Consider the following 16168-nt stretch of genomic DNA (forward strand, 5'->3'; position numbering starts at 1 on the left):
AAGATCGGTATAAACTCCTGCTAAGTCAACACTTAATCAGCAGTTATAGTTAGCGGGCAATTATAATCAATAAAATCCCAATTCGAAACAGGGTCGGGATAACTAATGTAAGTTACTCTATGTTTATTTCGTGAAGTCGATCCTCCCACATCAGCGATAAATAAATACAAAAAAAAAATCTCAAAAAAATTTTTTTATTTTTCACAAGGTGGTGCTACAGAGCATAAATTATTAAAAATATCGTCGTCAGGCGTAACATTTAGCGCTGTATTAATTCGTAAATCCTATTAAGAAAACACTTCGTCAGCACGAGGCTTATGTAACAATTATATAACAAGTTACATTTTCGAATTTTTTTAAATTCTTGTATATATAAAACAATCTCTAAAAATAAAAACATGTTTTATTATGTTTTGTTTATATTAAAATAATATAAAAATCACTTGTTAATTTGGTTCGATTGATACACAAAAGAATTTAATAAAAAGGCATGTTATTATTTTCTCCTTACACGATATAAGCCACAATTTTTGTGGTAAAAAAACAGCTTTTATTGTTTAAATAGCTGTGAAAAAAAAACTGTTTTTAAAATATAAATTTTTTTTTTGTTTAATGAAAACATTTTGCTTCACAACAATGGGTCAATGGTTCGATCCCGACTGCAACCGTGTCGTAGCTCCCATAGGTAAGGCATTCTTAATGGTACAAACTTCTGTCGAGCCAAAAACAATCAACATATTAATTATTAATATGATTAACATTCTTATTATTACGTCAAACTGCTAAAATCAACTTGAAATAGGGTTTGGATAACAAATAATTTAAAGTCGGCTTTTTAACATTAAAAATAAAAATATACAAAAATTGTATTTTTTGGATTACGATATTGTCACGTGATTTACTTCTTATTTTTCTAAAATTCAATTGAATATTTTTCATGCATTTTTAATAAGCAGAAACTTACAGTTTACTTCTATTACTGTAATATAAACTTCTGTTTTTAGCAAAAATTGACGTTAAAAAAACTATTTGAGCTTGCAAAACTTTAAAAATGACGTCAAAAATCTATGTGCTTGCCTAAAATAGCAAATAATGCAGACAGTGACCTTTAAGTTAAGCCCAGAGAAAAAAAATGCACATTTAATTCTTTTTAAAAGCAGTACAATAGACAATATATTAAAAACAAGGGCAAAATGATTTAAATTTATTTAATATTTTTTCCACATCCCCTTTGGGAGATAGATTTTTGATACCTATATTGGGTAAGGGTGTAATATTTGGACGTGTTTGAGCTATCTGTAAACGCCGGGCTTAAGGACGAAGATCAAAACATTTATATAATAAAGATTAGTGGACAATACACAATTTATAGACCTGCAAAATAAATAAAATTTAAAACTGCCGTTCGTGGTGTGCTGCTAAATTATTGCGGGTGTGCAGCTAAATCATAGATATTAGTTGAAAGCTGCGACCATATTACAACAACTAAAAACCCAACTCTAGAAGGAGCTATCGACTAGTGTTTTTAATAAAATGACAAAAAATTTTTTCGGTAGTGTGGCGAACCGGTCATGGCGTGGATTACGAGTCGAAAGGTTTTGGGTTCGAGCCGCACCAACGCCACACTATTCGCCCTTGAGTCCGAAATTTATGGATAGCTCAAAAACACGTCATAACAGCACACCCTTACCCAATAAAAAAATATAAAACCTATTACCTTAAGGAGATATGAAAAAAAATCATTTTTTTTTCTTAATTGGTGGCATATTTTTTACAACTTATTTTAAACACGCCAATTAATTAAGAAAAAAACGCATCGTAATTGAATGACTCCCTCGAGAAATGACGACCCCCAGAGTAAAACTTAATCAATTTCACGCACGAGTTAATAATAACCTTCCATTGTAGAGGTCATATTTTTGTATTTTAAATGAAGATGTAAACAGTATAACTAAAGCAGGTAAAAAAATCGATCACAAAGAAAAACGAACTAAAAAAACATAAAAATATATTGCTGACTTAGTAGTATGACGTCATAACCATATCGGTTAAAAAGAAAATAAACAAATTTATGCAATATATCAAAAAAAAATTTTGCAACAAAGACATTTTTTTATAATGGAGTATTAATATAAAGCGCACGCATATTGTGTCTTCACAAACAATTCTCAAAATTCTGACGTCGTACTAAATTTATGACGTCACAGAGTTGGTGACGTCAGCCAGCGAGTCGTGGTTTACATAAAAAGATGGCAGACAAGTTTATAAGGACTCGGCTGTGTAAGTATTTTCGAAAAAGTTTTAGTCGCCAAGCGTATAGGAAAAAGTTGATGGCACTGTTAGTGTGCGATAGTATAACAGCGATATCAAACATAAAAGGTCGTAGAAAAACGCTCTTTGAATAATCAAACCTAAAAATAAATAATTGTGATAATTATTTTTTTAATTTTAAATATTTTCAAATTTTTTTTTTAAATTTAAATTTTTTTTTTAATTTTGTTTTTTTTTAAGGATTTTTTAATTGAAAAATTTTAAATTTAATTTTTTTGTTATCTTTTATTTTTTTTAATGTCCAATTAGTAAAATTTATTTAAAAACAAACGGTCCAAATACGTAAAAAATTATGAACAAAAAAAAAATTCAAATAATTTACAAAAATTCTCTGAATAAAAATAAATTTCAAAATATCCATAACAAAAATTCTAAAAACTAATTATAAACCTAAATAATTAAAAAGTGAAAAACAATATATTACCTATGTATCGTGTTAAGTATATGTATAGGTAGCCAGCAAACGGTGAAAGATAAGACCAGTAGCGCCAAGACGGCTGCTGCCTTGAATTCTCTCATTTTTTTGTGATTTTTTCCATCATGAAAAGATTTTTTAGTTGACTGACTTGTTAAACTATCACATCTTGATCTTACAAATATTGGAGACTACAAAATAACAATTTTTTTTTAAATGTTTGCAAACAAAAAAAATTGCTAAAAAGAATATCAAAAAATCTGTTTAGGATTTAAAAACTACTGCAACAAACACACAATTTTTTGCATTCATTTATCCTTAATTAAAAAAGACTGACTTCATGGCATAAACATAGAGTAACATTTGTTATTCTACATAAGGATATGCGTTCGATCCCCACTGCTCTCATCCTGTATCAGCCTCGAGTAAGGCGCTATAACAGTATAAACTTCTGCTAGGCCAATACTTAATTAGCAGATTAATTATCAAACAATTAAAATCTATAATATCCCAAACTACTAAAGGAAACTCAAGACAGGGTCAGGGTTACTGATGTTACTCTATGTTTAGGTCATGAAGTTGACCTTTCCACATCGATAAATAAATATAAAAAAATCCAACCCCAGTCTTGAGTTGCTTTTGGTAGTTTTAAATGGAACATATTGCCAGAGAGTTAATCTGTTGATTTTTTTTGCTTCAGCACGAGTTTATATCTGCTATAGCACCTTACTTAAAGGTAGCACAGTATGAAAGCAGTTGGAATCAAACACAAAACCTCATGTAGTAAAGCCAAGTGTTTTTTAAATTATGTAATGACCCAATTAAATTTTAATTATTGACAAGGATAATATTTTTAAAAACATCTTTTAAAATAGAAAAAATTAATTATATAGCAATAGTTTAGTATTTTTTATTTTCTTTTTAAAATGGCATTTTTATTATGCGTAGGTGGAACCACAAAAAAGCAATTAGAAAATTGATAAACAGATATATTATTAGGCTATTAATATTTTAAACTTCCGCTCAAAATAATATTTAAAAATCTTACCGAGCATGTGGAATGATGCTGTATTTTTGGAAAAACAGTGCCATTTCTCCAATCTAAACTAAAATATTTAAAAGGTTTAAAATTTAAATAAATATATATTTAAATAATAAAATATTCCACAAAGAAATTTCTTATAAAAACATTTTTTTTAAAATTTTTTTTATTTTTTTAGAAAGTTAATTAAAATTAAAATAAAATTCAAAAAAATAAATAATTAACTTACTTTGGCGGTTTTAGTTCAAAATCATTTGTTTTTTTGTCTTTATTATTTTGTGTTTTGTTCTCTACATTATTTGATTCCTTTATATTTTCGATATCTTTCAGTTTGTTTTCAAGATCATAGATACCTACAAAAAAAAACAAGTAAAAAAAATAAAAATAACTACTTTTTAAACTTTAAGTAAAACAGAAGTGCATATTACCAATATGTCTATTGACCCTATAATCATCAATAGCTTAAACTTTTGTGTACATTCTATTCTCGATTTTAAAAAGCTGACATTATAGGGTTACATTTGTGTCAGAGACAACGCAGCGTACAAGCACTTGGAATTAAAACCAAATCCTCATGTAGTAAAAACAAGGGTTCTAACCATTAAAACAATACCCTTGCTTGCCCTATTATAGGTAGGTAACAGCAACAAAAATAATAGTAACAAAATTAAATAGTCTTTTTATATGCTTTTTTAGATAAACTAATCACATGACAGTAGTGGGAACCAAACCTTAAGCCTTGACTTTAAGACTTTAATGCTGTTCTAAATAATAATAAAACAAACATACCAGATTGGGTTTTTAAAGATTTTATTCTTAAATCTTCTTTAAAATTTCTTTTTTGTAATTCAATTGAATTTAATTTTTCATTTTCTTGTAATATTCTGAGTGGTTCTGAAAAAAAAATTAAAAGTTCATTTAAAAAAGTTTTTACTTTTAACAGTTTATTAAAAAAAAGTGTTTACTTAATAATTGTTGTTCTTCGGGTGTTAATTTATTGTGTTCGTCACCACTAGGGGCACTATAACATCTTTTTCTTTTTCGATTATTTGGACCCCTTAGTGTTATTACTGGAGTCTTCTTAAAAAGTTCAGGAAAAATTTAAAACTTAATTTTTTTTAAACTAGATTTAAGAAAAAAAGTGGTTAAAAAAATTCAACTACAAAAAAAATAAGAAAAATATTTTATTATTTTTAAAAACAATATTTTTTAGAAAAACTGTTTTTCGAAACACATTTTAAAAATACACTTATAAGGACAGATGAGCTTTTAATACAGCAAGTTTGCAAAATAAATTTTGGCTTTTTTATTAAAAAAAACAGTCCTTATTTAAATTTGACTTGTTTTTAAAAAAACACACGATTTCCGTTTTTAAGGGTCAATTTTTTTCAGTTTTTGCCATTTTAAAAGTCAACTCCTTAAAAGTTAATTAAAATTTGGGGATTAAATTTAAGGCATGTCTTTTATGTCAAGTATTATATCCTGTGTAGGAAGTTATATAAGGGGGTGACCTACAAGCTATTTCCTATCAATTGTTAAATTTTTTTTAAATCTTAAAAAAAAATTGGCAAATCAGTAAAAAAATATTACAGATTAAATATAATAAGAGTTAGAATATGTTTACATTTAAAAGATTACATTAAAAGATAACTAATTTATTTAAAAATGACAGCTTTGAAAATTTAATTTAAATTCAATTAATTTAACTTAACCAACAAAACTATTATCTTATTCCTTCATCTGAACATGTATTTATACTTATTTATTTTCAATGTAAAACAGCCAATTTCTTGGCCTTAACATGGAGTAACATACGTCATCTAACCCACTTTTTTGTCTTATAAAAAATTATCCGATTGTTTTTTGTCTTAACAGTAGGTTATACCATTTATAACACCCTTTTTTTGTATATATCTTCATCCTCGAAGTGGGAAGGTGAAATGCCCGACCTAAACATCTCTCAAGTTGCCTGTGGCAGTTTAGGATATTATATAAATTATAAATGCCCTAAATGCCGATTAAGTGCTGGCTCAGCAGAAGTTTGTACCGTTTATAGCGCCTTAATTAAGGGTGCTACAGCATGAGATCACTGAGGATTGAACCCAGGACCTTGTGTATGGTAGAAGAGTGTTCTAACCACTACACCACGCTGCCAGTTTACCTATGCAAGTATATACAGCACAAGTGCAGAAAGGATTAAAACTAAGACCCCATAAAATAAAGTTGAATGTTCTTACCACTAAAAGTTAAATAATAAATGACATACTTACTTTTTTAAGACTGGGGCTTTCCTCTGTGCTACTAAAACACCTTTCATATTTATCTAAAGACCTAAAAACAAACAAATATTTAGTTTTGAAACTGTTATAAATATAGCCGAAAAAAGCTAATAAAAACAATAAAAATGTAAGTTTTAGTGAGCCTAGTGTAAACATTTTTTTATTGCTCAAAATTTACAAACACAATAAAATTTACAAAAAAAATAATCGAGAATCCTGATGGCGTAGTGTAGTAATTTAAACACTTGGCTTCATTACATGAGGTCCTAAGTTCGATCCCCACTGCTCTTATTTTGTAGTGCCCTTAAGTATGGAGTTATTAACGGTATGAACTCATGCTGAGCCAATACTTAATTAGCAGTTTAATTTTGAAGTAAATATAATTCATTATATCCCAAACTTTTAAAGGCAACTTGAGACTAGGTCAACGCAACTTATGTTACTCTATGTTTAGGTCATGAAGTAAGCCCATATCAGGAATTTTTGCTATAATAAACCTTTTCACATCGAGAACAAATATATATTTTGTTAACACTGCTTACTTGATTTGATTTACTCTTTGTTGTAAACCCTTTGCTGTGTTGCTAACATCTACCAGAATCGGTGAAGTGTGCGATTTAACACGGGGAGCTCGTTTGATTTTTAACAACCAGGAAAAGATGATCGAGTAAAGAATTGCCGACGCCACAAGAGGGGGCAAAACACATGCCACAAAGTTGAAAAACATGTAGTCGAAGTTCATAACCTAAACATAAATTTTTTTTTGGTAATTTTTATCCTTTTTTTTTTATCAATATTGAACAGCTTTAATTAAGGCTGAAAATATAGCCTAAAGGTGAACTTAAAAATTCATTTTTTGGAAATATTTTTTTTTTTGAAAATAAAGTAACATTTGTTGCCCTGACCTAGTCTCAAGTTGGCCCTGACAGTTTTTGATAATATTAAAACTTTGCCTAATAACTACCTTGCTAATTTGTTTAAAAGTTAAATTGTTTTAAATTTGATTTTGTTTTTCTTACTCAACAATTTTAATGTTTTTTAATAAAACTATTATTAGCTTGTTTATTGAATTGTTAAATAATTTTTAGGCTGTATGAGGGTTAGCAATAAGCCAAAGCTCTGTATTTTGGCGCAAACCAATACCTTATTTTTCATAATTGATTTGAAAATTTTTGAAATTTGAAATATCAATTTTAGAATTACCCCAACAACAAAAATACAAAAAAAATTAATGAAAATTTATTTACCTTCATAAAAATACAAGCATTCCATGTAGTTGTATTCTGCTGTAGACTAAAGAAATTTGATTTGTCTGTAGTAAAGTTTGCTGTATTTAAGGCCACCAGTTCAATTCCCACCTTTTCCAAAGTTGAATTCCAAAAAGTATGATTTCCATAACCTGTAAAAAATATATTTTATCACTAAAATATAACTAGTTAATTAATTAAAAAAAAAAACTTTAAATTCAGTGGGTACATAAAAAAAATATTTTTAAGAAGATAAAAAATATATTTATAAAAACTTATAAAAAAATATTTTTTTACTTTTATTTTTCGCACATGCTTTTTTATAAACATTTTTATTAAGCGAATCTTCAAAAAAATCAAAACATATCGTTCATTTATCTTAAATTAAGTGTTATTATTAAATATTTTAATAATCAATACTAAACATATTAAGATTGGAATGTATATTAGAACCACAATATTTTCTTAAATACATAAGCAACTAAACTAATATTAATAATGTCAATACATTTAACATGTGTTAAACTGATACCTGTACAGTGTAACTTTGGTTTTTTAATATATTTATTTAAAAAAATTAGTACCTTTTTTTAATTTAATACAATTTTTTTAATGTTTAGCCTATAGTTTTTTTATTATTATAATATAAAAATATAATACTAATATTAAAAGTTATTAAATATAGATTTAAAACATTCTTTAAAGAAAAACTATATAAAGTACCCCACAAAAAATAATTCCAGTTGGAAAAAAAAAATATTTTTTAATAATTTTAATTTTTTTACTTTTATATTGTGGTACTGTCAATCCACCATTTTCTTGATTTCCATAACCAATATTGTTCCAACCGAATAATGGTAACATTCCGATTAAAGCAGATAATAACCAAGTAACGAAAATGACAAATACCGAACGTTTAGGAGTTAGTTTGTTATGGTGAATGATGGGACACCGTATGGCAAGATATCTAAAGACAAATAAAGGTTAAATTAATAACAAAAATAAATTTTGTTTAATTGACTTAAAATAAAGCATATGAATTCATTGGTTTGGTGTAGTAGTAAGAATGCTAGGTTTTAATAGATAAGGGTCCTAAGTTCAAACCCTGCAAATTTCCTACTTTAGAGCACTTAATTAAGATGCTATAAAAAAACACAGTCATCCTGAGCCAATAATCAATCAGAAGATTAATTATCAGAATCAATAATATCGTAACTGGCAAAATTAACTTGAGACTAATTAAGGGTAACAAATGTTACTTCATGATTGGGTTGTTAAGTCAACCTTCCAACAGAAAAAATTAATAAAATTTAAAAAATAACACATCACATTGAAGCAATTTAACACGAGGTTTGCAATTTTAAAAATAGTTTTTTGTTTTTAAATAGAAAAGTTTTTCAAAACTTGAAAAAAACAAGTTTTTAAAATAAGATTTAAAAATTAAATTTTTAATCGTTTGGTAAAATTTTTACTTGTTTAAATTATTAAATATTTCTAATTAGCTACAATAATATACAAAAAAAAACGTAATAATAAAATCTTCATTTAAATATAGGTATAAATTTATAAATATATAAGTTATAAAAATTTATTTAAAAAAAGTGTTTTACAAAAATATTGTTTAAATTTTTGTTAGTGCATTCAGACAGTGACTAAAATGTTTTTACAAAAAATTGACATTTTTATAATTGAATAAACCACAACACACTACTTAAACCAATTTGATTCAAATCTTAACAATTCATTGACGTGTTTAGTTATTACAAAACATCAATAGTTTATACAAGCAAAGATTATAAATATTCCAAAATCAACAAATATTTAACACTATGCCTATCTTATAAACTATTGTGTTTTTTATTCAATTTGTTATATACACAGTTATTACAATAAATTTTTACTAACTTACTGTTTTAATAAAATAGTATAATGTTGTTATTATTTTTTACTTAGAATATTGATGTTTTAAATATCAAAACAAAAATATTGTTTAATGTCATGCAAAATAATATCAATTTTAATTAGGTTTTTCTAAACGTAAAAATATAAACACATAACAAATAATTAAATATAAAATATCATTACCTGCCATACCTAACAAAGTTAAACAAAAATGAGTTTGGTGACCATGCCATAATATACTATAAAATCTTTGTTTAAACAATCACTAAATTGATTTTGTCATTTTTTCCCGTCGCATTGTTGTAATATTAATTGTATATCGTATTTATTATTTACTTTTAATGCGCAAAAAAAACAAAAAAAAATAAAAAAAAATGTTTTGTTATAAACAGTAAACAATGTCAAATTGAAAAAAAATACCATTTGATAACATTAAAAAATTCCGTTTGAAAAATAAACGCCTACGATGGGGTTTTAACTCTAGACCATACGTTCCGGAAATAATAAGCGCACGCAGTCAAATACAAAGTCAACTCACCGCTCTACAGCAACAGCCAGGATATTAAAAATCGAAATCTGTGTGGGAACAACGATAAAAGATAACATCGCCATACAAACAAGAGGAGGCGCATGGGGAAGTCCCAGTTTTGATAGTATGGAGAAGGGTATTGACGTTAGAGCCACGCAGATGTCCGCGAGAGCAAGTGACGTCACAAACATATACATCACCTGCAAAACAAAATTGTACTTCTACTTTAAATATGCTTTTGTATAATAAATTAATATGTAAAAAAAATTAAGAAAGATGTTGTAAGTACAAAATGGTGATTTTTGAAAACTGTGATGCTTAGCTTCTTCACAACGCTAAAGTCGAACAAAGACCTAAGAATAAAAAGAAACTCGCATAATTGAAATTTATGGACCTAACAAACCAACAATAGCACCAACCCAGGTCCAGTTTAAATTAAATTGTAACCGTATACCTATCTAACGTATGTTAAATGTAACAAGATCCTAAAACTAAAAATAATGTTATAAGAAAATGGGCAATGAGATTTTGCGTTCATATACTCACTATATCCTCTTTTTTATGTTGTAAAATGATATTTTTAAATGTATTTTATCAAAGTTCCTTATACGCATTTTTACTTAAAATAGGTAAGCGGCCTACAAACTCTTAACTAAAAAAGGTTTGGTTGCAGTTTATGAAAAACTGGTAGTTAAATGATATTGCATGTATACAAAGCATTATAATTTAATTTTGTTTAAATATTTAGTTGATTTCCAAAATGGTGTACAAATTTATAATTTTTAAAAATGGCGTAGTAGCCTAGTCTTTCAATATAATGACTGGTTTTCATTAAAATAGAAAAAAATCTTTTTAAAACAACTATTTTTAAATACTCGAAAGTAAGTTTAAAGTGTAAATGTTTGTTATACACTTTTGGTTATATTCACTTTTATTTAAAAAGTATTAAAAACACTTTTAATTTTGTCAAAAGCTTCGAATGACTTGTAGCAACAAATATCTCTTGACATTAAGGGCCCTCGTCAAAAATCACGTGACCTCTATGGCGTCATAATCCCACTTAAAGAAAGCGAACGACGCAAAGTTTGCATTGGTAACCGAGCAATAAAAAAATAAGCAGTTTATGCAATTTCATTTTTTTCAAATCCAGCACCAAAAAGTAAATTTTCAAAGTAAATAATGAAAGTTAAACATTAAAAATGTCACCTACCTTCTTTCTTAGAGGGCTATGCAACACCACATAGCATACAATGGTATTTCCAGTTATTGCTATTATACCAATAAAAACTTCGACAACGATAAAAATGATTGTCGTAACGTCCATTTTCGACCCCCTTTTATTTATTTAAACCCATTATCGAACAAGGGTTGGGTCTTGTGACGTCATATTAACATTGTTATACTAATAAAACCTTTGTTCTCTAAAAATGAGAAAAGGAATTGTTAGAATTGCATTTGATCGTTGTTAACAATACCGACTTCTGTGACATCATACAAGTTTTGTTAGCTTTTTTTAAGAAAAAAAATTCATTTGTGTTTTGGTTAACGTTTATATAAATAACTTTAAAAATATTAAAATTCGTATTTCTGTATATTTTTAGTATATAACACTATTTAAATTAAGAAATGCGTAAATTAAAATGTATTATTATTAAATAACTCAACTTAATGGTAAAAGCCTGCATATATTTTTACTTCTGATTTTTTTTTTAACTTCTAATTCATATTTCGCAAATAAAGACGAAATTATTTTAAGCTCACTGTAAATGTCCCTTACCGGCCTTTTTTATCGCTTCCTTACCGGCCCTTATTTATTGTGTTTATAAGAAATAGTTGAAAGTACTAACATTTTTAAGTTTGACGTATTACTTCATTCGGCCATATCAGGTCAATCTTTAAGTAAATGCAAAAACCGATAATTGATTAATTGATTTATAAGCAAGAAAGCGTAAAGATATTTAAAAAAATAATGAGTAAAATAATTACCGATACTAGTTAAAAAAAAAAACGATATAGTCATTAATATTAAATTTGATTTTTCTAATAGGCGGTTAAAACTTATTTTCGCTAATTAATTACGCCTAAAATTACAGCAACTCCCCCTGCTATCAAGTTACCTTCTAACAATATAAAGCTCTATTTCAAAAACTACTGTGCTAACCTTAGTACTACAGTATTTTATTGCTTGTTCTACCATTATATTGGAAACCTTTATACCTTATAGATCTTACAGTTAAACTTAAATGGCCAATATATATAATATTTAAATACTTATTTGCTTAATATTATAAAAATAATGTTTTTACAATTTTGGTTTTATTTGTCAGTTTCTTTAAATTGAATTATTGGCCAAAATTGATTTTTAATTAATCTTCCTTTTCAAGATAATCGACATTTATGGCCAAAAATCATATCCGTAACGCTAGATTTAAATTAAGATACAAATCTAATCTGATTTCTAATCTACGGGGCCTTACGTTAGCAAGAGTTCTTATACAAATAAAGTTCAATTATATTGTAAAGAGCCCTGTTTCGATATCCTAAAGGTTGTATTGACTGAACAAATATAACTTTGACAAATAACTAGTAAACCTTGAAGTTTTTACGTTTACTTACTCTTTCGATTTGTCTAAAAGGGATTAACTTAAATTATTAATAGAATAAGTCTAAGCTATAGACTTGTTATTGTAATGTCGTCTGGCTTGTAGCCAAAACTTTCGCTTCTTCCCTTTTTAACGCAACAAAAACAACGCGCTTAATTACAAAAGTGATCAATATAGTCCTCGCACTAGCGTTGTAGTTCTATAGGAACTCACACAACATGTTCTGTAAGTAAATAAAACAAAATTCCAGTAGCTCTTTAGCCTAATCTAGCGGCTAATAAAACTAAGCTGCAAAATTTTAAAAATAACATTTAACTTACATAGTTAAATACATATTTGAAACAAGTATTAATATAAAGCTAGTACACTTTAACAGTATTTAGTATGATTTAAAATCTTTGGTGTATGTAAAACAATTTTACGTAATTCGAAAAAACTATTACAAAGAATTAAAGTTTTTTTTTTGTGTTTATTTATTAAAAGCGAAGTTATTATAAATTAAAACATTTTAACATTAACTTATGTTTATTAGTTAAATTAAAAATGCATTTAATAAACACGTTTATTTAAATTCAAATTTTTTTACTATAAAATACATTAGTTCAATAATTAAATTTAAAAAAATGAGGATAAATAAAAAATGCGTTTACCATACGCCGTCTCCATGGTAATGTCAAGAATTTGTTTCTAACAATAACAATTAAGAAATTTTTCCGTTTAGGCATTTAAATCTTTGTATTGTATTGCTTGTTACTATTAATTAATAAACAAACCTTATTGTTAAATAAATTGTGTAATTTTTTAATCTTTTGAAGGTTGCCTAACTTAAAATAACAAAAAAAGGTTTAGTTAAAAAGTTTTTTAATATTTTTATGATAATAAACTTGCAAACTTTATTTTTGGCAGGATTTTATAATTAAACAAAACAATTTTTTGCTGTTATTTGAATCGGGGTGCATATTAAAAAATAAAACCATAACTAACATAATTTTTGTTAATTTTTGACTTTTTTTCTCTGCTCTAGATTTTTTATAATTATTTTTAAAAACAAACAACTGTGACATCATGAAAGGTAAAAAGAGCCCAAAAGGAAAAAAGGGGACAAGCCCGGAACCAGAAATTATTTCAGAACCAAATCCAAACGAAAACGAGAAACAAGGAATTGGTATTGAAACACAAATGTTGACGATCAGCGACGAGACCTCATTTAATGAAAACCAACTTCGCGGTTCAACGAACAAAGAAGGGTTGCCGCCGAATAATTTGTTTATCCCCGACGATGCATCATCAATTGTTGAGCCAGAGGAAGAGACACCATATCATGTGGCGGTACTTTCTGAAGAAATTCTTGCTGCAGGTTTATCCAACATTGGTAACTCAGCTTGTGGTACAAAACATGTGTTTTTAAACTTGACACTTCCTGGATATGGTATGCAAGATATCAGCCTCCTAACTACATTTGTACATCTTCAGAATGTTAATCTTTCCTATAACAACCTATCGGATATTTCAGTGATAAGTAACATGAAGTATTTAGTGGAATTGGATGTTTCCCATAATGACCTAACATCGTTGTTAGATTTCACACCCCCCTTTAGCCTAAGGGAGGTTAATTTTTCCTACAACCAAATTACAGAAATTAAGGATTTGTCGGCTTTTAGTCATTTAATTCGACTAGAAATTGAACACAACTCAATTGAATCTATCCAAGGTCTTGGCGAATGTAAATCTTTGCTTCACTTGAACCTTGCTTTTAACCAGCTTGAAAAAATCAAAGGCCTGGACAAGTTGAATATAAGAAAACTTCAGCTTAATCACAACAAGTTAATCAACATCGAAAATCTTGAATCTTTAAAACAACTTCAAGAACTAGATTTGTCAGGAAATAATATCTCGTCATTACATGGGCTCTTAACAAATCGAAGCTTACAGGTACTTAATCTTGAAGAGAACCAGATATCTGAATTGGCCGAGATGCACAACATTGACATGATAAAAACTATCCGTGAACTCAATTTGCTCAAAAACTCAGTCATGGAGACTGAAGATTACAGAAAATGTGTGATATTTGCCATGCAACAACTAACAGAGTTAGACAAACAAGTAGTCAGCATCGACGAAAAAGTTGCTGCCATCAACTTGTTTTCTCCACCTCCTGAAGTACAAGCGGCGTTAGATCATATCACGCATACTGTCTATCGCTTTTTACAGCCCAGCAAGATATATGAAAGCACCTTGCCAAGTATTGAGATGCCTTACCCAATGCTGGTACTTACTGGTCCACAGGCTTCAGGAAAACGGGAATTGGCACATCGACTTGTACAAGAATTCCCTGACTATTTTGGCTTTGGTGTTTCACACACTACAAGGTTACCTTATCCTGGCGAGATAAATGGCAAAGATTATCATTTTGTGACACCTGATCAGTTTCAAGCATTGGTAAGACAAGGTTGTTTTATCCAGACTTTTAAGCATGGTGGTTGTTTGTATGGTCTAACACTTGATGCAATTGAAAATGTTGCCAAAGAAGGCCTTGCTTGTGTTGTTCACATGGAAATAAACGGCCTTAGAACCTTAAAAAACACTTATTTTGAGCCGAGATATGTTCTTATACTCCCAGTAAGTAAAGAAACTCATACAGCGAGAATGTTTGAGCGTGGGGTCTACAATGCTGATCAAATAAGGCATGCAACCATTAATCAAAGCAACATGTACAAGGCAATCAATCAAGATCATCCTGGCTTTTTTGATATGGTTATAAACAGCAACAAACTAGGTGAGGCTTATGATAGATTGCGCCAGCTTGTAATGGATTACTTGGGGACCTCGGATCTTACTTCAGGTGATGAAGTGCAACAACCAAGGCTGTCTACAAATGAGAACAAGGACGAAACTACAACACAGCATACAGCAATGTCGGCAAATATGAGGCGAAGTTGGTCCAGGCCCTCATTTCAGGCAGACTCGAACAACAGTAATGATGGAACATCGGCAAGAAACAAGTTATCATCTCGCAAGACTCCTGTTGAGGAAGCATCTTACAGAAGAAGACAGAATGCGGCGATTGAAGCAGTTGAGGGATTTTCTCCATCTATGTATGACGAAATATTTAGGAGACCCATGGTTCCTATGACAGCTCCTGGAATGTTAGAAGGAAGTCCGATGGCACAAGCTGCATCCCTATATCAGGACCCCGCGTTTGCAGCATCTATGTATCCAAACATGAGCAGTGACAAAATGGAGAATTCTGACCAAATCGCAACGGAAAATTCGGATAACACTAAAACACATATGTCCGAAAGTCCTGACAGTTCAAATGTTTCTCGATTAGCAAGTTCAGGCCTCTCTGGTCTATCTTCAGCAAGGGGTTTTTCAGACCAAGCTTCAGGTGCTCAAAAAGTGGCATCGACCAATATAGAGCAACCTCTGGACTTGACAGCTCTAAGCGACGCTCTTGACTCCTTGAAAGGCTCTATAAAAGATTCTTCAAGAGCTAGTACACCCTTGACGCCAAGATTAAACCAGAATAACATTTCAGAATGGTTTGAGAACAATTATGACAAGCCTCTGGGGCAAAATGTTAAACCCGTTTTACCCCCCATTCCTAGTGGAAGTTTTTAAGACTTAAATTTTTATCGTTTTCTGACGCTTTTTATGTTTTAAATTGTGGATTTACATGTAAATAGAACATTTCATATCGCTTTTTTGTAGCCTATTTTTATACTTAAGATTTTTTTTAATTTAAACCCAAATTTTTTTATGTAAAATACTAGTAAAAGTTTTCTGTGTTTGTTATTTATTTAGAGATCTTAATTTAAAT

General features: G+C 28.7%; 2 protein-coding genes across 3 annotated transcripts; one reads left to right on the top strand and one right to left on the bottom strand.

Annotated features, from left to right (window-relative positions):
• Window positions 1-1930: 1930 nt before the first annotated feature.
• On the bottom strand, window positions 1931-11162 carry LOC145752719 (uncharacterized). 2 transcript variants are annotated; one of them, XM_082569045.1, is made up of 12 exons: window positions 10956-11162; window positions 9755-9945; window positions 8100-8281; window positions 7315-7466; window positions 6610-6812; window positions 6059-6119; window positions 4754-4865; window positions 4578-4682; window positions 4018-4141; window positions 3795-3852; window positions 2756-2937; window positions 1931-2411 (listed from the first exon to the last, which is right to left on the bottom strand). In XM_082569045.1, the coding sequence occupies exons 1-12, from the start codon at window positions 11067-11069 to the stop codon at window positions 2219-2221; spliced, it is 1677 nt and encodes a 558-aa protein (XP_082425171.1). In that variant the 5' UTR covers window positions 11070-11162; the 3' UTR covers window positions 1931-2218. The 2 variants fall into 2 exon arrangements, with proteins under 2 accessions (XP_082425171.1, XP_082425170.1); XM_082569044.1 differs by having other exon boundaries at window positions 4754-4868.
• Window positions 11163-13379: 2217 nt separating this feature from the next.
• On the top strand, window positions 13380-16153 carry LOC145752088 (leucine-rich repeat and guanylate kinase domain-containing protein-like). The gene has a single exon (XM_082568294.1). The coding sequence runs from the start codon at window positions 13414-13416 to the stop codon at window positions 15967-15969; it is 2556 nt and encodes an 851-aa protein (XP_082424420.1). The 5' UTR covers window positions 13380-13413; the 3' UTR covers window positions 15970-16153.
• The last annotated feature ends 15 nt before the right edge of the window (window positions 16154-16168 follow it).

The sequence above is a fragment of the Corella eumyota genome, chromosome 5, assembly GCF_963082875.1.
Source record: "Corella eumyota chromosome 5, kaCorEumy4.1, whole genome shotgun sequence".
NCBI lineage: Eukaryota > Metazoa > Chordata > Ascidiacea > Phlebobranchia > Corellidae > Corella > Corella eumyota.

Coding starts and splice junctions, on each gene's coding strand:
- LOC145752719 (XM_082569044.1), bottom strand. CDS start 11,069: ATGGACGTTACGACAATCATTTTTATCGTTGTCGAAGTTTTTATTGGT. Junction 4,869..6,058: donor AAAGCCCCAGTCTTAAAAAA/GTAAGTATGTCA, acceptor GAACTTTTTAAG/AAGACTCCAGTAATAACACT. Junction 2,938..3,794: donor AGCATCATTCCACATGCTCG/GTAAGATTTTTA, acceptor GTTATTTTGTAG/TCTCCAATATTTGTAAGATC.
- LOC145752088 (XM_082568294.1), top strand. CDS start 13,414: ATGAAAGGTAAAAAGAGCCCAAAAGGAAAAAAGGGGACAAGCCCGGAA.